This window comes from Chaetodon auriga, chromosome 2 (assembly GCF_051107435.1).
Source record: "Chaetodon auriga isolate fChaAug3 chromosome 2, fChaAug3.hap1, whole genome shotgun sequence".
NCBI lineage: Eukaryota > Metazoa > Chordata > Actinopteri > Chaetodontiformes > Chaetodontidae > Chaetodon > Chaetodon auriga.
In genome coordinates, this window is record NC_135075.1 from 31,380,622 (window position 1) to 31,400,828 (window position 20,207).

General features: G+C 44.6%; 2 protein-coding genes across 4 annotated transcripts; both read left to right on the plus strand.

Moving 5' to 3' along the window:
- The first annotated feature begins 8,122 nt into the window (after window positions 1-8,122).
- Window positions 8,123-11,610, plus strand: snrpb (small nuclear ribonucleoprotein polypeptides B and B1). Its single transcript, XM_076747014.1, has 7 exons — window positions 8,123-8,247; window positions 9,465-9,616; window positions 10,444-10,555; window positions 10,719-10,871; window positions 10,963-11,092; window positions 11,221-11,346; window positions 11,466-11,610. Exons 1-7 carry the CDS (start codon window positions 8,245-8,247, stop codon window positions 11,504-11,506), a joined length of 717 nt encoding a protein of 238 aa, XP_076603129.1. The 5' UTR covers window positions 8,123-8,244; the 3' UTR covers window positions 11,507-11,610.
- Window positions 11,611-12,539: 929 nt separating this feature from the next.
- On the plus strand, window positions 12,540-20,186 carry ctsa (cathepsin A). Of its 3 annotated transcripts, XM_076746996.1 has the most exons (15): window positions 12,792-12,895; window positions 14,503-14,511; window positions 14,551-14,708; window positions 16,194-16,305; window positions 16,389-16,439; window positions 16,575-16,661; window positions 16,748-16,903; window positions 17,092-17,268; window positions 17,618-17,709; window positions 17,926-18,004; window positions 18,098-18,246; window positions 18,525-18,600; window positions 18,889-18,978; window positions 19,324-19,425; window positions 19,722-20,186. In XM_076746996.1, the coding sequence occupies exons 2-15, from the start codon at window positions 14,503-14,505 to the stop codon at window positions 19,803-19,805; spliced, it is 1,422 nt and encodes a 473-aa protein (XP_076603111.1). In that variant the 5' UTR covers window positions 12,792-12,895; the 3' UTR covers window positions 19,806-20,186. The 3 variants fall into 3 exon arrangements, with proteins under 3 accessions (XP_076603118.1, XP_076603111.1, XP_076603100.1); XM_076747003.1 differs by lacking the exon at window positions 14,503-14,511 and having other exon boundaries at window positions 12,540-12,895; window positions 14,545-14,708; XM_076746985.1 differs by lacking the exons at window positions 12,792-12,895; window positions 14,503-14,511 and having other exon boundaries at window positions 14,521-14,708.
- The last annotated feature ends 21 nt before the right edge of the window (window positions 20,187-20,207 follow it).

The window sequence follows — 20,207 nt, forward strand, 5'->3', positions numbered from 1 at the left end:
GTCCGGGACGCTGAAGTCTTCCAGGTGTCGTGGACACCAGCTGGAAACTCACAACGTCACGCTGTAATAATTCAACCACGCAGTAGGCGACATTATTTCATTTGTTTATTCTGTAATGTGCACGTATGTAGATTTTTGAGAAGACGTCTATGTTGAAAATATGCAAATAGTGTCTCTTTGTATTAATTTTCCCTCTTATGGACATAATACACAAAAACAGATATTGGTTTAAACCAGTATGTTTTTTTAGAGGGAAAATTCAAACATCATTTTAGCCCTGACGTGTTTCTGAAATGTTCTGTAGTGTGTTCTGTAGTGTGTTCTATGGTGTTTCTGAAATGTCCTAAAGTATTCCTTCAATGTTCCACAGTGCTTCTGATGTGTTTTGTATTAATTTCTCAATACTGCAGAACACTTCAGAAACACAGTGGAACAAAAGAGGAGCATTGTAGAACTTTTCAGAAACACTTTAGAAAACTCCAGAAATCCTACAGAAACACATCAGACACACTGTAGAACATGTGAGAAATACTGCAGAACACTCCAGAAACACTTTTAGAAATACTGTAGGACACTTCAGAAACACATCACCTGTGTTTCCACCCTTCTCACTGGTTACCTGTAGTCTGAAACCCTTCTCACTGGTTACCTGTAGTCTGAAACCCTTCTCATTGGTTACCTGTAGTCTGAAACCCTTCTCACTGGTTACCTGTAGTCTGAAACCCTTCTCACTGGTTACCTGTAGTCTGAAACCCTTCTCATTGGTTACCTGTAGTCTGAAACCCTTCTCATTGGTTACCTGTAGTCTGAAACCCTTCTCACTGGTTACCTGTAGTCTGAAACCCTTCTCACTGGTTACCTGTAGTCTGAAACCCTTCTCATTGGTTACCTGTAGTCTGAAACCCTTCTCATTGGTCACCTGTCTGTCAGAGTTGACAATAAAATGCTTTCACTGGTTTTTACATCACTGACTGGCTTTGCTCCATCTCATCTGTCCAACATGGTTCGACATTTGTATCTCTTTGGTCTCTCAGATCCTCTGACTTAAACCTCTTGACTGGTCCTGAACCAGAACTAAAAGCCTTTGTTAATCTCAACCTGGACCAGCCTGAAGGTCTGAGGGGGTCTACATCTGTTCACACCTTTAAATCACATCTGAAAAAATCTGATTCTTTTTATTTTTACATAAACGCTGTTTTATTTTGTCTTTTCCTGCTGTTTGAATTCTACCTTATTTTACTGTATTTTTATTTTCCTTGTTTTTATTGTTTTATCACGTGTTATTTGCTGTTATGTTAATCACTTTGTGTTGCATTTTCTGCATTAATTGATCTATATAAATAAAGTTTATTCTCATTATTATTATAAAAAATAAAATAAAAAAAAGTAGCCTAACACGTTCCTCCAAGCAGTCCCTGAACGTAACGTGGCTGATTTCAAGTCAATGCTTCATGACGACTGTCAACAAAGCACAAGTAAATGTGAAGCGTGGCACTTTCCAGGAGAAATGGACAAACAATCATTTTTCTGTTGAGGTAAAATCAAACCAGTGTGTCTCAGTTAGTTCGTGAGGACGAGCTCTCTGATGATGAAGGTCCTGTCTTCACAGGACAAACATGCTGAACTAGACGAGCTGCAGGACAAATGGATGAAGTGAACGCTCTTCAGTGGAGTCTGATGCTCAACATGCAGCTTTCAGAGCTCATCCTGACAGACAGTGTTCTGCAGCGAGTTTGTGCTAAGCTAACAGCTAAGAAGCTGAAACCTCCTTCAGAAGGAGAACCAGTGAAGGAGAGCCTTGTTGCTGCTGTGGAGCCGAGAGCAGCAGACAAAGTCAAACTGTCCAAAGCGTCTGTTTGTCTGAATAATTCACAGAGATGAAGGAAAAGCCGACGTGTCCGTGTGATCTGACCTTCATGGTGGACGTTACCAAGAACCCCTGAGCTGAAGCTAAAGCTCCAGCAGCTTCTCAGCTCTCTGCTGTCACATGAGAAACATGTGAAGAGGAAACACTGAGCATGTTCCTGCTCTGAAGAACAAAAGCTGCTCTGACCGCTGAACCTGCTGCTGAGGTGAAACTCCTTCAGGTGTCCGGTGAGAAGTTTCAGGACGTGAAGAGTCGACAAAAGGAACCAAACAGATTTACTGCCTGATGAAGAACCAGCTGATGTTTCTGACAACAGACAACCTGCTGCTGAGAGCAGCTCTGTTCAACACTGACTCAAGACTGACTGAGCCAAACCTGGACAACCAGCATCATCATCATCATCATCATCATCATCATCATCATCATCATCACCACCATCATCACCACCATCTGACATCAGACGAGATGACCCCCCCAAAAAATTCCCATGTGCATAACAATCTTCTCAGGTGCTGTCTAATCACCTGTGAATCACCTGTGCTGTGTACTATACTGTGTCCTGCTCGGTGCATTATACTGTGTTCTATGTAATACACTGTGTACTGTACAGTCTACTGTATACTGCCTCCCGCACTGTGTACTGTACTGTGTATTGTACTGTACAGTGTGTACTGTGTACTATACTGTGCACTGACATCATTCCGAGGACTGCGACGTCATTGGTGGAGGGCTGTTCATGCTGTTGCTGCTCACCTGCTGGATGACGGAGGCTGAGCTGTAGATGCTGCTGCAGGTTTGGTTGCTGTCGTCTCACACTGAAGCAGCACAGGGACGATTAAACAGAAGCCGTACTACTTCATTTAGTTGCTGCTGTGTCCCTCAGGTTGAAGCAATGTGGTGGTTATGAAACACCAACAGTTTCTTTCCAAGTTGCTGCAGGTTCTGCCAAAGATCCAGTTTAATGCTTTCTGGAGCTTTGAAATCAAACAACACTGATTGTTAAACCTCAACAATCTGGTTGCTGTAGTTGCTGCAGTTGAAGCAACACTGCAGCTGTGGCCTGGCTGATTTCATTGTAGCTGTGGTTTTTGTTGCTGTTGGTCTGGTTGCTGTAGTCTCTGCCAGGCTGAAGCAACATGGTGGTCATCAGCCATCAACAGTCTGTTTGCTCCCTGCTGGAGGTGGACTTGCCCTCCATGCAGTTGCTGCTGGCTCACATGCTGTGCTGGCTTCGGATCTCCGTCAGACTGAAGCAACACTGCAGCAGCAGCCCGGTGGATGGACGCGTTGCTCTGGTCTCAGACTGAAGCAACACTGCGGTAGTTGACCGTCATCAGTCTCATTAACAGTCCACGGTCGTCGCGCGCCTCTGCTCTGACTGACAGCTGCAGGAAAGCTAACGAGCTAACCGGCTAATGGGCTAATCGGTCTGTCGATCTGTCTCCGGTGTGTCTTCGGTCGCTGGTCGCTGACCAGAGCTGGTCTCGGTGTCGGTGACTCACCTCTCTCCTCCGTCTCTCTGCTGCTTACTGCGGCGCGCGGCCGGCGACGGGAGCCCGTGTTACCATGGCAACCGGCCCGCAGCGGAGTGAAAGGACGTCTTGGACCGATGACGGACAGCAGAGAAGATCAATGGTCTGATCGAACACCTGATCAGTTCGTGAACATACGTGTAAGGTCACCTGCCATCGGACAGGAAGTTCTTTCTGTGTTTAACTGAAATCAGCTGTTATGTCACGAGCTGCTAAACATCAGACTGACAGCAGATCAGTTTGCAGAAGCACTGACGTCCACTCACCTGCTCAGGTGAGAAACACACTGCTCTGCTTTACTGATAAGGGCTGTTCCTCACCTCATACACACACACACACACACACACACACACACACACACACACTCCATTCACCTGCCATACATCACTGTCATGCTGATGTCACCTTACGTCACATATATAATTATGCTTCTATTGTTTAATTTTCCTGCAACTTGAACTCAACATTGAAATCAGTTTTACTCCATTTTATCGGTTTTATTTGATCTAATCTGTCATTTAGTAAGATTCACCTTTATTTTATTTATCATTTATCAGACTTGTTCTGGAGCTAGGGTTAGGGTTACACCTACACCTTGTGAATACACACACACACACACACACACACACACACACACACACACAGATTTGCCCCTTGGTGTTCCACCCACATCTGAAACCAAACCTACTTATTGTATTTAAATTCTATTCTTTATGAAATTGTCACACTGAGCTGACGGAGGCTGTTATTTCAGCTGTGGTGGAAAAAGTATTCAGATACTATAGAAATACTCCACTACAAGTAAAACTTTGTATTCAAATTTAAAATAAAAGTATTGAAGCATTAGCAACAAAATGTACTTAAAACATCAAAGGTGAAACTACAAGCAGTATATAAGTCTGAGATGTAGTGGAGTAGAAGTATAAATATAGCAAAAAATGGAAAATACAGTACATGTACAGAAAGTACTTCAAACATGGAGTCAGGATTGGAGTAAATAATACAGTTTTTCTCGATTGCTAAAACACTAAACCTGGTTCCTGTAGCACAAAAACCCAAAACTTTTCGTCATTCCCAGAAGCACACACACATTTCCCATAACCAAAAACACATTTCACCTGTTCCCACACATGACTCAATATTAAAAACACTTTCTGCAAAACCTTACACAAAAGTGGCCAAATAAATCATTCATTGCATGTGTTCATTCAGCAAACACATGCTCTCAATATAATGAACTCAAGTTATCATAACCTAAACTCAGAGACCACCCCCTTCTCCAGGTGAACACTCAGCCTAAAAATTGTTAACACACCAATCAGAATTGGGGGTCAATAAATAGAGCCTAGAGGCATGTTCATGTCCTTTGGAACAATGGATCCCAACCATGCAGAGGCTGATGCCGATGCTGATGAACCTGTATATGTGCTCAATATGGAAATGCTGTGAATAAACCCTATTCTTGACATTTTGGTGGCAGTGTGTTGAATTAATCCCTCCTGTGTGTAACAAACACTCATGTAGTCTGTGTTTTGGCAGCTAGTGTGTATTGTCTGAGGGTAAAAACTGATTGGGACCCAGAAGTTAGATGTTTGTACTGTTGGGTGTGAGTTTTAAAATTGTGTGTGAAGATTTGAGAAAATGGTGAGTTGTTCCAGGAATTGTGTCTTAGCCATCAGCAGTCCAATTTAAAAATGTAATGTTGTGGAATCAGTTATTTATGATGTGATCAGATTTCTAGAAGAAAAAACCTTTGGAGGAAATGGCGCCAGTGTTTGTGTTTCACATTAGAGATGGATGTGCAAAGCCTGCACTCTGACAGCAGCTGATGAGCAGCCCTGGGGCTCCGGTGTCAACGTTCTGATGTAGCTGTTGTTATTTTCATGATGTTGAAGACAGAGGGCAGGCCGGTGGACTGTTGGTTCTGAATGCAGACTGATGAGGGTCCAGGCTGGCTGATGTCTTTGATGTGCTGCAGAACCAGTTTCTCTCTTCATCAGAAGGGGGTGGGGGTGTTAGTGCGACATGGTGACGGTCGTTTAGACTTGACACTGCAGAGTTTTAAGCGACAGGGATGATGATGGCAGTCTTGAAGCAGATGGGAACACTCTGCTGAGACAGTGATATATTAAAAATGTCAGTCAAAGCGTCACCTTACTTATTGGCACTTGTTCTCAGTACAGAGCCAGGGATGTTGTCATTGTTTAAGTTGTCCACACTAACAGTTTTTTCTGACAGTTTGATCCTTTTTATCTGCAGGGACTAAGTAGACAGGAGAAGCAGGGAAATACGGTTTGATAGACCAAAATGGGGACAGGGGAGGGTTTTGTAAGTGCCAGGAATGTTCACATAAACATGGTCCAGGGTACTGCTAGCAAATGCCATAAAAATCCTATTGCCATAAAAAAGTACTCTTGCCAATATTCTTATGAGAAAACTACTAATGACATATGTTGTACTGCACTTAAGAAATACCAGGACTGTGTATATGCACAATATTAGATTAGATTAGATTCAATTCAACTTAATTGTCATCGTCAGAGTGCAACACAGAGACAACAAAATGCAGTTTAGCATCTAACCAGAAGTGCGAATAGTCATAATATCCAATATATCTATCTATCTATCTATCTATCTATATATATATATATACATGCAAATAGTGCAGTTGGCATGAGGTATAAACAGGTAGTAGTAGTAGTAGTAGTAGTAGTAGTGCAGGTAGTGCAAAGGCATATTAAATCAAAGACACATTACATCCACTCTGTCCTAGAAGTGGCCGTGCTGATTAAGGAGAGAGGAACGTGGCACCCAGCAACTGCTCCGCAAAAGAAGCCACACTGTCCGGATGCCAAACAGAAGCAAGGTCAGACAATACAGAAGGACTGTGTGAGATGTAAAATCCACACAGGCAGAAAAGCATAAAAAGATCTGCTTTGCTGAGCCACAAGACGAAGGTGGCAGTACCCCAAAGCTTTCATTCCCACGTTTTCAGTCTTGCTCATGATAATTTCAGTGGCCATTTAGGAATTAGGGAAAACTTAGCATCACTTGCATTATTTCTTCTGGCCATGTCTGAAGTCTAATGAAACCAGGTCTTGTCACTCCGATCATGTGTGCCAAATCAGTGGAAAACCCAGCCAGACTGTTCCCCTCACTCCGGTACAATCCATGTCGGTGCTTGGGGAGCCTTTTTAGCATGAATCCTCAACTATGTACATTTCCTAAAATGAAAATCAGATGTCAGTACTTGCCACTCACTACCCAGAAGCCATCCTGCTGCACACATTAGAAGCGAAGGCTGTTTTGGGTTGCCCAAGCACATGAGAATCTGTGTGTTCACTGACTGGTGCTGGTTCCATTTGACCTCCAATAATGTGGCTGCTACAGGCTGACTGGCCAAATTGCACTTGGCATTTAAAAACAATTCAGTAAATGAAGTAGACATAGAATAAATAAGAAAGAAATCTTTTAATAATGATAATAAGTAAAATTTGATGAATAAATAAATACATAGAATAATGGTAATAATAATAATAATTTGAGGGGGTGAAGTGGGGGTGGGGTCAGCTGCCCTGCATTATTAGCTAGCTATTAGCATGTGTCAGCGGTGGACTCACACAGGACCTGGTCTGAACTGACCAAAGCAGAGACACCTTCAGTGAAGTGTGTGAGGAGTCGAAGGAGGCTGAGCGACCTTGACAGACTCTCTCAGGTCGGGCGGCGAGTTTTTGTAGTAGTGATGAAGTTTGTGTGCGTTAAACAGAACAAACGAATCAACATGAATCTTTGTCCTTTTCTAAAATCTCAAACATGGACTTCAGAGGTGAGCGTGAACGCTCTGTGGACGAGGAGTCGTCGTCTCCACGTGCTGACGCCACGGTTACCAGTTCAAACTGCAGCAGGCTGACAGGTGAACAAATGCTTTACTGTGATTGGTGCTTCTCCTGTGACAAACACAGCCGACGGCCCATCACGTGTTAGAAAAGTCATCTGCTGACTTCAGTGATGAGTAAGAAACCCTCACAGACATGTAGAGTCAAAGTCAAAATAATTCATACTCAAGTACAGAAAAGATACTTTAAAAAATGTACTCAAGTACAGTATTCAACAAATGTACTTCACTATGGTCCACCCCTGCCTCACAACAAATATGTTCTACTTCATGGGGCCTGCAGGTCGCTTCTCACGGATGTGCCTGGAAAGACAAATGTAAAACAGAGAATGTTTCGAGAGTTTGGGCATAAACACAAATCTGACATTGTGTGACAGGGAGATGAAAATTATGTCAGCATTATGTACATGAGGAAAAAAACAACAGGCTCCCCACAAAATGATGATGTCAGTGAGGACCCTGGTTCCATACAGTAGGACGCTGAGAACATACAAGAGGACCCTGAGAGTATAGATAAGGACTCTGGAAACATAGATATGCTCCCATAAGCCAGCTGCTGATTGCAAACCTTTAATATTGTTAATTTTCTTACATGGAAAACTGTGCTGTAATTGTTTGTGAACAAACTTGAACAAAGTTGAAAAAACACTCCATATCTGCTCATAGATGAAACAAACAACTGTGATTAGTTACTACAGGAACAAATTACTGTATATATTATTGTTGTTGAAGTTTAAGTTTACTCGGTGGAACAGTAGCTTCAACTGCAGGCTAGGTAGGAACTATTGTTTCAATTGTTCGGACAGGAACAGTTCCGTTGCGGTACGCTCTCCTCGACGTCACTTCCTGTGAATCTCTAATAAAGAAGGGCCTGGCGGGAGCTGCGCGGGTCAATTTTTTGGGTTTCTTCGGTGAATCCGACGTGAATCGGAGCCATCAGAACCGCAGACATGGTGAGTATTTACCGGGCAGAATGTTCGCGGGCTTGCCAGAGCGGGGGTCACCGAATTACCCTTCATTTTACTCTAATAATGGCGGGAGTTTGAATGAACGTAAGATATACGTCGAAGAAAAGCTTGCAGCTCAGCGCGAGGTCAATGATTGTAAAATTAATGAGAACTCAGATAAATTATCATCTTTTCTTCTGTCATCCCTGATTCGCTCAGTCACTGGCTTCTGTGTAAATACTATTCGGCACTTTAACGGGTTAGGCCGCAGTGCTAGCTGTTAGTACACTGGTGTTGTGATCGCTTTGGTAGCAGGAATGAAAAATGTCCCCTCTTGTTTCAACCAACCAACCAATCAATCCATCAATCCATCAATCCATCAATCAATATAACTGCGCTGCTCAAGTGAAGACCCGTGCACCGGATTAACGTCTGTTCACACGGAGAAAGTTAATGCTACCGTGTCCATGGCTGAGCTGACTAAGCTAAAAGCTAACTGAGACGAAAGTGTCGGCCTCATTGTTCCCTTCACTGTCCGCTGACTGACTGAGAGAATGGGCCAGTTTTATCTCTAAAGCTTGGAAAATTAAGCAGACTTGGCTCATTACACGCATGCAATATGAGATCCGGTATTTGATGCATGTCAGGTATGAAGGCACTCAATGTACGAACCATGTTTGTCTATGAGTTGTTTATTTGGTCTCATGCATATATGCAAACTGATGACTCTGCCGTGTGAGACCATTCGGTCTGGACATCTATTGATCATCTATGGTCAGAATACAGACCCCCACCTGAGTAGATTTTTGTTGTTGGACATAATTAAGTCCATCCAAAGGTCAGTGTATTTCAGTGCTGTTTAATTGTTCATATTTTCCAGTCTACAATCATGATGGAGTTAGAAGTCCAAGGACATCAGCAGTACATAGAGTAGACATGTTTGTGTGTCCTCATACATTGATGACAAAATAAAATCTTCTGATTGAAGGTACCATCAGGTGTGAGGTCTTCTCTGGGTTTCTTAAAGAAATATTAGGTTGATAAACAGCTTTGTAGGTTATGGTTATCTGAAAAGTGACGAGACATCAAGCAGAAACTCTCTGTGATGTCCCCTTGTGAAATAGTTTTAATGGAGTCCCTCAAACCTGCAGGCTGCGATGACGATGACGAGAACGGTGTTGATGACGTCTTGGTACTAACGTGTGTTTCTAACTGGTTTTCAGACGGTGGGTAAGAGCAGTAAGATGCTGCAGCACATCGACTTCAGGATGAGGTGCATCCTGCAGGATGGCCGGATCTTCATTGGCACCTTTAAGGCCTTCGACAAACACATGAACCTGATCCTGTGTGACTGCGACGAGTTCAGGAAGATCAAGTAGGTTCAACACCCCAGGTCAAAGGTCAGCAGGACCTTGGTCCTTAGTCAGGGCACCACCAGGACTTTTAAAAGACTGTTTGAAACTGACCGAGCAAAAACAGACAGTGGTTTTCCCTTTTGGTCAAATGTTAGAAAACCTCCAACAGACAGAAAGCTCTAGTCTGCACCAAACCACAACGCCTCGGCACAGATGCACCGAGGGCGGGGCTGGTCCGCTTTCAAGCACGAAACATATGGTGACCGACCACTAACAAACTTTCTCATATTTCAGTTTCCGAAAACATTCGAGGCCTGAAATCAGCAGTCCAGTGCCATGACATGGATTCATTTTAGATCAGTCTGATCTGAGTACAGTCTGCAGCTCGACCTGCAGCCCACTCATCATTCAGCTGCTTTCCGTCAGCGTGGAGGAAAGCTTTGCATTGTTCATTGGCATCAACTTCCACGTTTTTGGTTGAAAATCATCAGTCTGTCAGAAAGACGTTTGTCTCAGCGTCTGTTTCTGTTCAGTGAATGCATTTGATCATCGGTCTTCTTAAAACAATTTGTCCCGTGCTTTGTTGAAACGTGTCATGAGCTCAGACAGCGAAGTGTTCTTCGGGTGCTTCGATGTGTTTTCATTAAAGTAGAATCTTCTCGGCCCATAAGAGCAGTTTGTGTGAAAGCATCTGCAGATACGGAGATATGTGGTTTCACCGGGCCAAGATTGCTTTGAAATTCATGAATTCATATTTCTTCTGTCAATATTTCTTATACCTGAGCTTGTCAGTGTACGTTCAGAGCAGTGAGGCATGCTGGGTAAACGAGTGCTTGTCGTCCTTCAGGCCAAAGAACTCCAAGCAGCCAGAGCGAGAGGAGAAGAGGGTTCTGGGTTTGGTTCTGCTGAGGGGGGAGAACCTGGTGTCTATGACGGTGGAGGGCCCACCTCCTAAAGATGTAAGTGAACCCTGCAGCCAATGGGATTCAGACCAGCAGTGATGTCACAGAAACGGACTGAAGCTCTAAATGTGGTGTCTGCCATGTTTGTCCCCCTGACTCTGACCTTCTCTCTGTGTCCTCTGACCCTCCGTCTGTGACCTCTGACCTCCCACCTGCCCAGACTGGTATAGCCCGTGTCCCTTTGGCAGGTGTGGCTGGAGGTCCAGGTGTGGGTCGGGCAGCGGGTCGCGGGGTCCCTGCTGGAGCGCCGATGCCTCAGGCTCCGGCCGGACTCGCCGGGCCTGTCAGAGGGGTGGGCGGGCCTTCGCAGCAGGTAATCATGTCAACAACGGCTCTTCTGCGTGTGTGCGTGCGTGCGTGCGTGTGTGGTAGGTAGTTGATGACGACGTTCTGTGTGTTTCTAGGTGATGACTCCACAGGGCAGAGGGACAGTTGCCGCGGCGGCAGCAGGAGCAAGCATTGCTGGAGCTCCCACACAGTATCCACCTGGACGAGGAGCCCCGCCCCCTATGGGCAGAGGAGCCCCGCCTCCAGGTGCCAAACTTTTTTTTTTTAACTTGGGATGTCCGAGCAACCTCCTACTAGCTTTAAGCTAATCCACAGCTTGTATCCTCCTCCTGTGTGCTGATTGGTTACTTGTTATCTGACTCCTCTTCCTGCAGGTATGATGGGCCCACCCCCTGGCATGCGGCCCCCGATGGGCCCTCCAATGGGGATGCCTCCTGGTCGAGGAGCTCCAATGGGGATGCCACCCCCTGGCATGAGGCCGCCGCCCCCTGGCATGAGAGGTAAGCTGTTACCATGAAGATTGCTAAGTCCTCTGAGGTGCCAATCAGATCACAGTGTATGTTATTATTAATAATATTATTAATATTATTCCAAAAATTATATCTCTGCTCTGTTTTAGGACCACCCCCTCCTGGGATGAGACCGCCCCCCCGGCCCTGAAGAAGCCCTGCCCCCTCAAGCGATTGTATTGGCTGTTGTATAGATTTTTTTTTATCTGATGTTTTGTGTTTTTTAATAAAGTTTCTCAGGTTGGTTTGATCTCAGCTCGGCTGTCTGTCTGCCCCCCCCCCCCAAAAAAAAAAAATTAAAAAAAAAAATCATGGTTTCAACTCATTTTGCCCTCATTTCAACCTGTTGAACCACATTAGGATCAGGTTCCTGGATCAGGATGGTCCCAGACATGAAGACAGAAACATCAGCGTTATTGTGATCAGACTGGTTTGAAGAGTCAAGAACATTGAGGTGAAAATGGTCATAAAGTCAAAATAAACCTTCCTGTCAGATCAGTCCTGTTGAGACGCTGATCTGTCTTCGGCTGTCTGTCCTCCGTCCTTCAGACAAACTGTTCTTTCTTTCTCTGCACTCTGTGGTTAAACCTCTGCTTCAGGAACCAGACCTTGATCCAGATCTCTGGATAACTGGTCTCTGACCTGCCCTCTTCAGCTGTCTCACTATTAGACACAGATGGTTTTGAATCTTTTGCGCTGCTTTCAGGGTCTGACGCTGCACTTGTTCTTGCTGTTGAATGTCCGGGGTGGAGGATTTTGGTGGATCTGATGGCAGAAATAAAGTACTCATAATCGTGTTTTCATTGGTGCAGAACCTGAAGCTCAGAATTGTTTTCATTACCTTACAATGAGGGAGCAGCTCCTCCTCCAGAGTCCACCGTGGTGTACTGCCATGTTTCTACAGGAGCCCAGAAGGGTCAAAGCACACACTGATTATAGAGGGACTTTCTGTTGGCTGAGGATCATGATCCAGCTGGTGACCATCACACTGGACCTTCATGTCCACCATCATTACTGGACCTGGATGATCCGGTCTCCCTGCAGTCCCTGTGCTCTCTGTGTTGGTCCCTCCGGATCCTGCTGCTGGATTCCAGTGAGGCTGAGAAGCTCCTCGGCCAGTTTGACCAGTAACATCGCCCCTGGACAGCTCTCCCCCTGTAACAGTGAGAGTCTGTATTGGGTTTGATCCGATCGACCTTTCGTGGACGCAGATCTGAGACCAGACCTTCGCTCGCGCACCGGTAGTGTCTTTTTTCAGGCTTCTGGTTGGCTGGAGGTTCTGTCGTCACCTGTTGGTTTGTAGTGTTAATGTGGACGATTTTTTAAAAATGTATTTTATTTATTTTTGGAGGGATAAGAAACCGGTTTTGAGAGCCCCGTGTAGGTGGGGAGCCACCCTCGCCTACCCCTCACATGACAGCGGTCATGTGACTGGCCGCTGTCATGTGACGCACTGATTCTGTCTTATGTCTTCAGCTGCAGTCACTTCAACTTTAATCTACCTGTCCAGCGACCAGCCAGGTGAAGACAGAGAGACGAGGTGAGTCTTTTTTGACTGAAGGTTCTCGGTTCAGACCTTGTTGAGCTTTTTACGGTTTTCTCGGTGAAACTTTGCTGTTTCTTGTGTTTGTTAGCAGTTAGCTGAGCTGAGCTGTTTACGGGATAGAAACTGTCGACAGAAACGAGCTTCAGACTGTTTTAAAGTGCTTTTATTAAACTGTGTGGACTCCGTCCGTCTGATGGACAAACGGCCGCTTAAAATGAACCTTTTCCTCTCGAATATTCTCAGACTTGAGTCGGTTTAAAGTGAATTAGACGTTTATTCTGTGTGGATTAAAAACATTTCAGATTAATTAATTAATAATGATTAATTAATTCTGAGGCGGAAACATTTTGATGATTAAATTCGTGAGACAGAAAATGAACCAAAGACGTTGTTTCCTGCTGAAATCATGTTTTCAGACCCGCTCCTCGTAGTTCAGTAGCTCCCTCTGCTGTATGTTCTCTCTTCAACCCACATTTCCTCTCCGCCAAATTGAATGTAGAAATCCGTCAATTAAATATTCGGTTAACCTCTGGGTAAAAACGACCACTTTGTACATCCAGACTGAGAAATCTTGTGATTAATTCGGCTCACAGAAAATCAATCACACGTCTAATGTCCTCAACACATGACGTGTTCTAGACCTGGTCCCCGTAGTCCTGTAGTCCCCCTGCTGTGTGTTTTACTGCTTGAAACCAAAACCAAAAAACAACTGTTCTCGTTTTGTCTGTCACGTGTTGTCCTCCAAACTGCAGTCTAAAACAAGTTCAACATTTATCTTCTCAGTCTCTTAATGAGTGATGCCTGAGCCGTATTATGCACTGCTAACTTCATGTGATAACTGTGGCTCAGAGGAAGTAAGCACACCTGGTATTTTAATAAAACATCAGGTTTTTGATGTGGGTCCTGTAGCGCCCCCTGCTGTTTCATGTGACAGCTGACGCAGCTGTGGACTTAAAAAGGTTTAGTCTCTGAAGTTTAGTGTCACATGGTTTCATATGTAGAGATTTCTCCTTCAAAGTGCATGTTTGCAGCTGATTTGCAGCAGTCTGTGCACTCATTGTACCTGTGACATGGAAAGAGAACACGAACGTGAGTTGGAGTTCCAAGTCAGACATTTGGGCAAAGTCTTTGTGTCTGGAGTCTGTTGACTCCGTAAACCCAGCTGACGTCACGGCAGTATGGCAGCACGTTCCATCAACATTTTCAGCATTTCTTACGTAATTTAGTAAATGTGTTGTGACACGTGCGGAACACCTTTTGTCATGTCCATTTCCAGTCAGTTGATTTGTGCTTGATAGAAGTCTTCTAGCATGCAGTACTAACCTGGTCCTCCCGTCTCCTTTTAAAATGTGCTGATATGCTGGTCAAGTAGAGAGTCATCATAGCAGCATCAGTTTGCTGCAGGCGTCCATGTTTTCCAGAGCAGATGCACTGGGAGCGACTCGAATTTAGACCGGAATACCAAGTCAGAGCTATCGACTTCTGACTTGGAATGGTGGGCAGCAGAACCCCTCCTTGCATTTCAGATGCAGGTGTTGACATAACTTCCTGTTGTGTTTCAGATGCAGGTGGTGTTGATGTCACTTCCTGTTACATTTGAGATGCAGGTGGTGGTATTGATGTCACTTCCTGTTGCATTTCAGATGCAGGTGGTGGTGTTGTGGTGCTTCCTGTTCTCTCTGCTGGGTGCTGATGCGGCTCCAGCTGCAGACGAGGTGACTTACCTGCCCGGTCTGCAGAAACAGCCGAGCTTCAGACATTACTCTGGTTACCTGAGTGTGGCCGATGGAAAACACCTGCACTACTGGTCAGTACCTGAGACACACCTGACACATCTGCATCATTACAGCTGACACTTGTTGATTTTGACCCTTTACCTGAATCCTAAAGCACCAGAGCTGTAGCAAACTCAGGTGAGTTAAGTCACATTTTATGTGTATAGCTTCACAGTCTGCAGAGCATACGACACGAGACCCTTGATTCAGGGTTCTTCTTCATTATATGAAGACACCAAACCCCTGACGGCAATGAATTTTGATTCTTTAGAGTTGTCATCTTTAAGGTGAGACAGATTCGATGCAGAGTTTCATGTCCTGGCAGATTTCGGTGTCCTGGAAAACTAGTAGAAAACCTGGTCAATTAGTATCTGTGTTTATTTTCCCACATTCGTAGGCAACAGCCTTTCCAGCATTGATTGATCTCGAGCTCTGCCGCCAGCAGCCACGAAACAAGCTGCAATGTAAACCCTCCTGACATTTTTGCACCGTTCACTAAAAATGTTTTCTGTCACTGACAGCTTCCAAGTGTCTGACAGCATCATGGAAAGATAATTCTCTTTCTTTAGAAACTAAGATCCTTTTAACCGGAAACAGCTGTGAAGTCACGCTCTCCCAAGCCACCAGACTCCATTTACAGAAACATTTAAAAACACGCTTCATTCAAACTGACAGACAGAAAATACGTCGTCTCTCCATTGTTCAGCAATCACCTCCAACTCTTGTTTGGTTGAAATAATAAAGCCTTAATTTGCTGAGTTCGATGTGAAGATATTAGGAGATGTTTTGGTGTCAGAGGGTTGGTGACACTCTACAGGACACAACACAAAAGACACTTTCATTCATATAATTGGTAGCACATTCATACTTATGCATGCTAGTGTTGCCTTTCTGTAGGCCCTTTGTTCAGACTCATTTATTCAGCAACATCCCTTCACTGCAAATCTACAGAAACAGCCTGTACATCTTCAGGAAAAGAAGCAGTAGCCACCAGTCTCTTGTTTGCTAAAACTACCTGCCTGTGCAAAGCTCGCCCTGCTACACTTCCTCAAGGAGAACAGTAGCTGCAGGACTTAAGTAACAATTTAAAACCCCCCTGACACCACATCACTCCCAAGTTAGTATTTAAATTCACCATTCATCCAACATTTAACACATTCGCACAATATCACACTGAACTGTTAACAAAAATTTTGATTGAGGAGAGGCTACATGCAATCTGTTCATAACAGAACACCGATACAGACATTTGTTTTCAGCTAACACAAAATATAAGTTGTTCCCATTTTAGAGAATGAATGAAGGACGAGGCTGAAAGAGAAACACCTGACGACAACGAGAACACTTTAAAAATATAAGGTGTAAACACTAAGTCTTCGTAAGTCACCTGTATGTCCACTGGAGCCTCACTGCATTCACTGCACATCTGAGAGCTGGATCTGCCAGAGTTCAACTGTGTCGACATCCACCTGGACGTCACCTGTCATCACACCACCTGAATGTTTTGTCACTTTCAGGTTCGTGGAGTCCCAGAAGAATCCGGTCTCTGACCCGGTGGTGTTGTGGTTGAATGGCGGCCCCGGCTGCAGCTCTCTGGATGGACTGCTGACTGAACATGGACCCTTCCTGGTAGGTCACCTCCACCCACCTGACCTTCGCTCATCTGCATCAGTGTGTCACAGTGACACCTGTTGTCTGACCTGTTGTTTCAGATCCAGGATGATGGTGTGACACTGCAGTACAACCCCTACTCCTGGAACAAGGTCAGTTAATCAGTTAACAATCTGAACCGCCTGCACCTGCGTGCCATCATGTGACTCAGGTGGTTTGGTCAAATGGCTAATGTGGGTCTAATTCCTGACAGCTGATTGGTCAATTGGTTCACTCTTTTCGAGCAGATTGCCAACATGCTGTACCTGGAGTCTCCGGCCGGGGTTGGCTTCTCGTACTCTGACGATCAAAAATACGGCACCAATGACACAGAGGTCAGTGAAACACCTGGAACGAGGATACTGAATGGTTCAAAGGTGTTCAAGATCAGGTGTTTTAAAGAGTTTGTTTTTCTCCTCAGGTTTCGATGAACAACTACCTGGCTCTGAAGGAGTTCTTCCGTCTGTTTCCAGAATTCAACAAGAACGAACTTTTCCTGACTGGCGAGAGTTACGGAGGAATCTACATCCCAACACTTGCTGAGAGAGTGATGGAGGATGCCAGCTTGAACCTGCAGGTACACAGGAATACTGTGGCACAGAGGGTCTGATGGTGGATGCAGCCTCTTGCAGCTACGCACTGATACTGCTGTATTGTGGCAACATGGTAATCAGGGTAAAAGCAGAAGTGTCAGATTACTGTTAGCTTGAGGGATGCTAACATTAGCAACCATGTCATGCTCACTGTGCCTCACTTGTCCTGTAGGGCATTGCTGTGGGAAACGGGATGTCAAGTTATGAGATGAACGATAACTCTCTGGTGTACTTCGCCTACTACCACGGCCTGCTGGGAAGCCAACTGTGGACCGAGCTGCAGACATTCTGCTGCAGCAAGGGGAAGTGCAACTTCTACAACAACCAGAACCAGAACTGCTCCTCCAGCGTGAGTCTCACAGACGTCTAAACCTGTCTAAACCGGTGTGAATCAGTTTATATCTAAAGCTGGTCTGAACTGGACTGGACTGTCTTATAGAACCAGGTCTTAGCAAGTTTGAAGCAGTCTTAAGTGGTACATCTACAATTCATATCAGACCAGTTCAGGTGGCCTCAGACCAGTGTAGACTGGATTAAGGCAGTCTGAACTGGTTTATCTCCGGTCTGAGCAAGTCTGGACCAGTGTACATTTTCAGACAGTCTGAACCTGGTTTTAGGATTACATCTGGTCTTTCAGGGTCAAAACCTTCTTGTATCAGGTTAAAACAAGTTCGACTCAGGTGTTGTTTTCTCTGCAGCTGTCTGAGGTTCAGGACACTGTCTACAGTTCAGGACTGAACATTTACAATCTGTATGCACCCTGTCCAGGTGGAGTCCGCCAGAGAGTCAGGTAACCTTTTAATATTTGACCTAAGTCAACACAGGAAACACTGTTTTACTTCTCTGGCTGTTGGTCCATTTAACGTTTGAATGTACACCAAATTTCAAACATGTTGTCTGTAGCTGCTAAAATAAAGCACACCAACAGCAGGTGTGGTCTAACCACAGAGCTGACAGTTGATAGAGGTTGACTTCCTGTTGTTAACGGCTTGTTGTTGATTTTCAGTACTGAAAATGGTGAGCTGGTAATCAGAGATCTGGGGAACTCATTCATCCACCATCAGTGGACTCAGCTGTGGAACCAGGTATGTATGAAGTCACCTGATGTCTTTATATTGAAGTTAATTCACCTGAGGGATGGATAGAAACCAGGTTCTCCTCTGACTGTGTGGGAGTAGAAGTTACGAGGTCTGGCGTCTCTCCACTTGTCTGTCCGTCTGGACCCCCCCTGCACAAACTCCACCCCGTCCTCCCTCTACCTGAACAACCCATATGTCCGAGCCGCCCTGCACATCAGCTCTAAGGCCCTGGACTGGGTCATCTGCAGGTAACTTACCTGTATGCTACACACGTACACTGGAATTCACTACAGCCAACTAAAAACACTACACACCACACACCAGTCCCACTTTACACCTGTCCACACACCTGAACACAGAACACCTTGTTAATCACAATTAAGGTGACCTCGAAAGACACTGAATCACATTTGATGTTTTGTTTTCGTCATTGCTTTTATAATTGATTTTTCTTTTACTTTTGTGTTTATGGCCGTCATTCCCCCGTGTAGATTTTTCAATAAAGCTTCATCTGCTTGTGTTGCAGCTCTGAGGTGAATCTGAAATACGGTCGTCTCTACCTGGACGTCAGGAAACAGTACCTGAAGCTGCTCTCTGCTCTGGTCAGTGAAGAGCAAAATTAATAACCAAATTAATTCAGACTGAAATCAAAAGTCATGACTTCTTGATTAAATTGATCTCTGTCTCTACTTCAAAGGAATACACAGGACAACAGCTTGGTCTGAATGAGAATGTATTAATCTACCGTTTCTTAACACAGGATCGATGAAATGAACACACAAGCTATATTGATCCCTGGATGATAAAGTAAACTATGCACTGAATTTGGTGATGGTGAAGGTAAGATTACCTATGGCTGTGCTGACACAAGTATTTTATTCTCTCTGCAGAAGTACCGGATATTGGTGTATAACGGGGATGTGGACATGGCCTGTAACTTCATGGGGGATGAGTGGTTTGTCGAGTCTCTGCACCAGCTGGTAACTTCATATCAAACTTAGTTATCAATAATCAATAAATGGATCTAGCTGTGATCACAGAATACTGCAGTCTCTGAGCTGATCATCAACTTATCAGTTAAACTGAACCAATATGTGACTTCTGTCTTTGGTTCTGTTTGTGTTGGTTCACCTTGAACATCAGTCTGATGACCAAAACCACCAACATGCAGGAGGAGTTCAGCAGCCAGACACCTTGAAGGAAGGAGCTTCAACAGATTCATTTGTGTCTCAGTGAATCTTTTATAATCCATTTCAGGTGTTGGCTAGACTCCTGGTGTGATGTCAGGTCGTGTGCAGGTGTATTAACCTTGGTGTGTCTCTCAGGTGGAGGTTCAGAGACGTCCGTGGCTGTACGAAGACAAAGACGGTCGGCAGGTCGGAGGCTTCGTCAAAGACTTTGACAACATTGCCTTCCTCACTGTAAAGGTAAACTCCCTCATCTTCTCAGTGCCTCCAAGGCACCTGGACTTGCTTGTGGTTCTGGAAGACGTTTCACCTGAAAAGGCTTCTTCAGTTCTAGCTGACATCTTCATTAAGAGCTGACCATCAGTGACCTGGTGATGTCATCGTTGTTTGTGCTGCTCACCTGTGTAAATAGGTTTTATTGTGTTTTGATGGGAGATTTCATTACGTTTTTATTCATATCTGAAAATGCTGCTGATGATTGGTGTGTTTGAGTCTTTGAACTTTGCTGCTGACCTTTGCCCTCTGTCATCCTGCAGGGTTCAGGTCACATGGTTCCATCAGACAAACCAATTGCTGCCTTCGCCATGTTCTCCAGATTCATCAAGAGACAACCCTACTGACCCCTAACCTTTGACCCCTGCTAGGCCACCTGTTCCTCTCACCTGAGTCACCTTCAGGCTGCAGTATTTTAATTTAGTCTGATTATTTTTTTTTTCTTCACTGCCAGCCAATCAGCACAGCTCTGTGTTGACTCACTCTACCAGTCACCGTGGCAACATGTGGAAGTTCATGGAAATGAGCACTGCCGTTAGTCTTGAATGTTTTAATGTGAAACGTCTTGTCTTTGTCCAATTAAAGGGAAATCCAGAAAATAAATGATTATTTTGGCTGTTTTCACTGAGATGAGCTGCACTGATGATCTTCTTTTCATTAACGTTTAATCTGCCAACTATCTTCTCAATTGCTAAGTTAATAAAATTTCAGAGAACATTGAAAAAGCTGACTAACTGCAATTTTTTTAC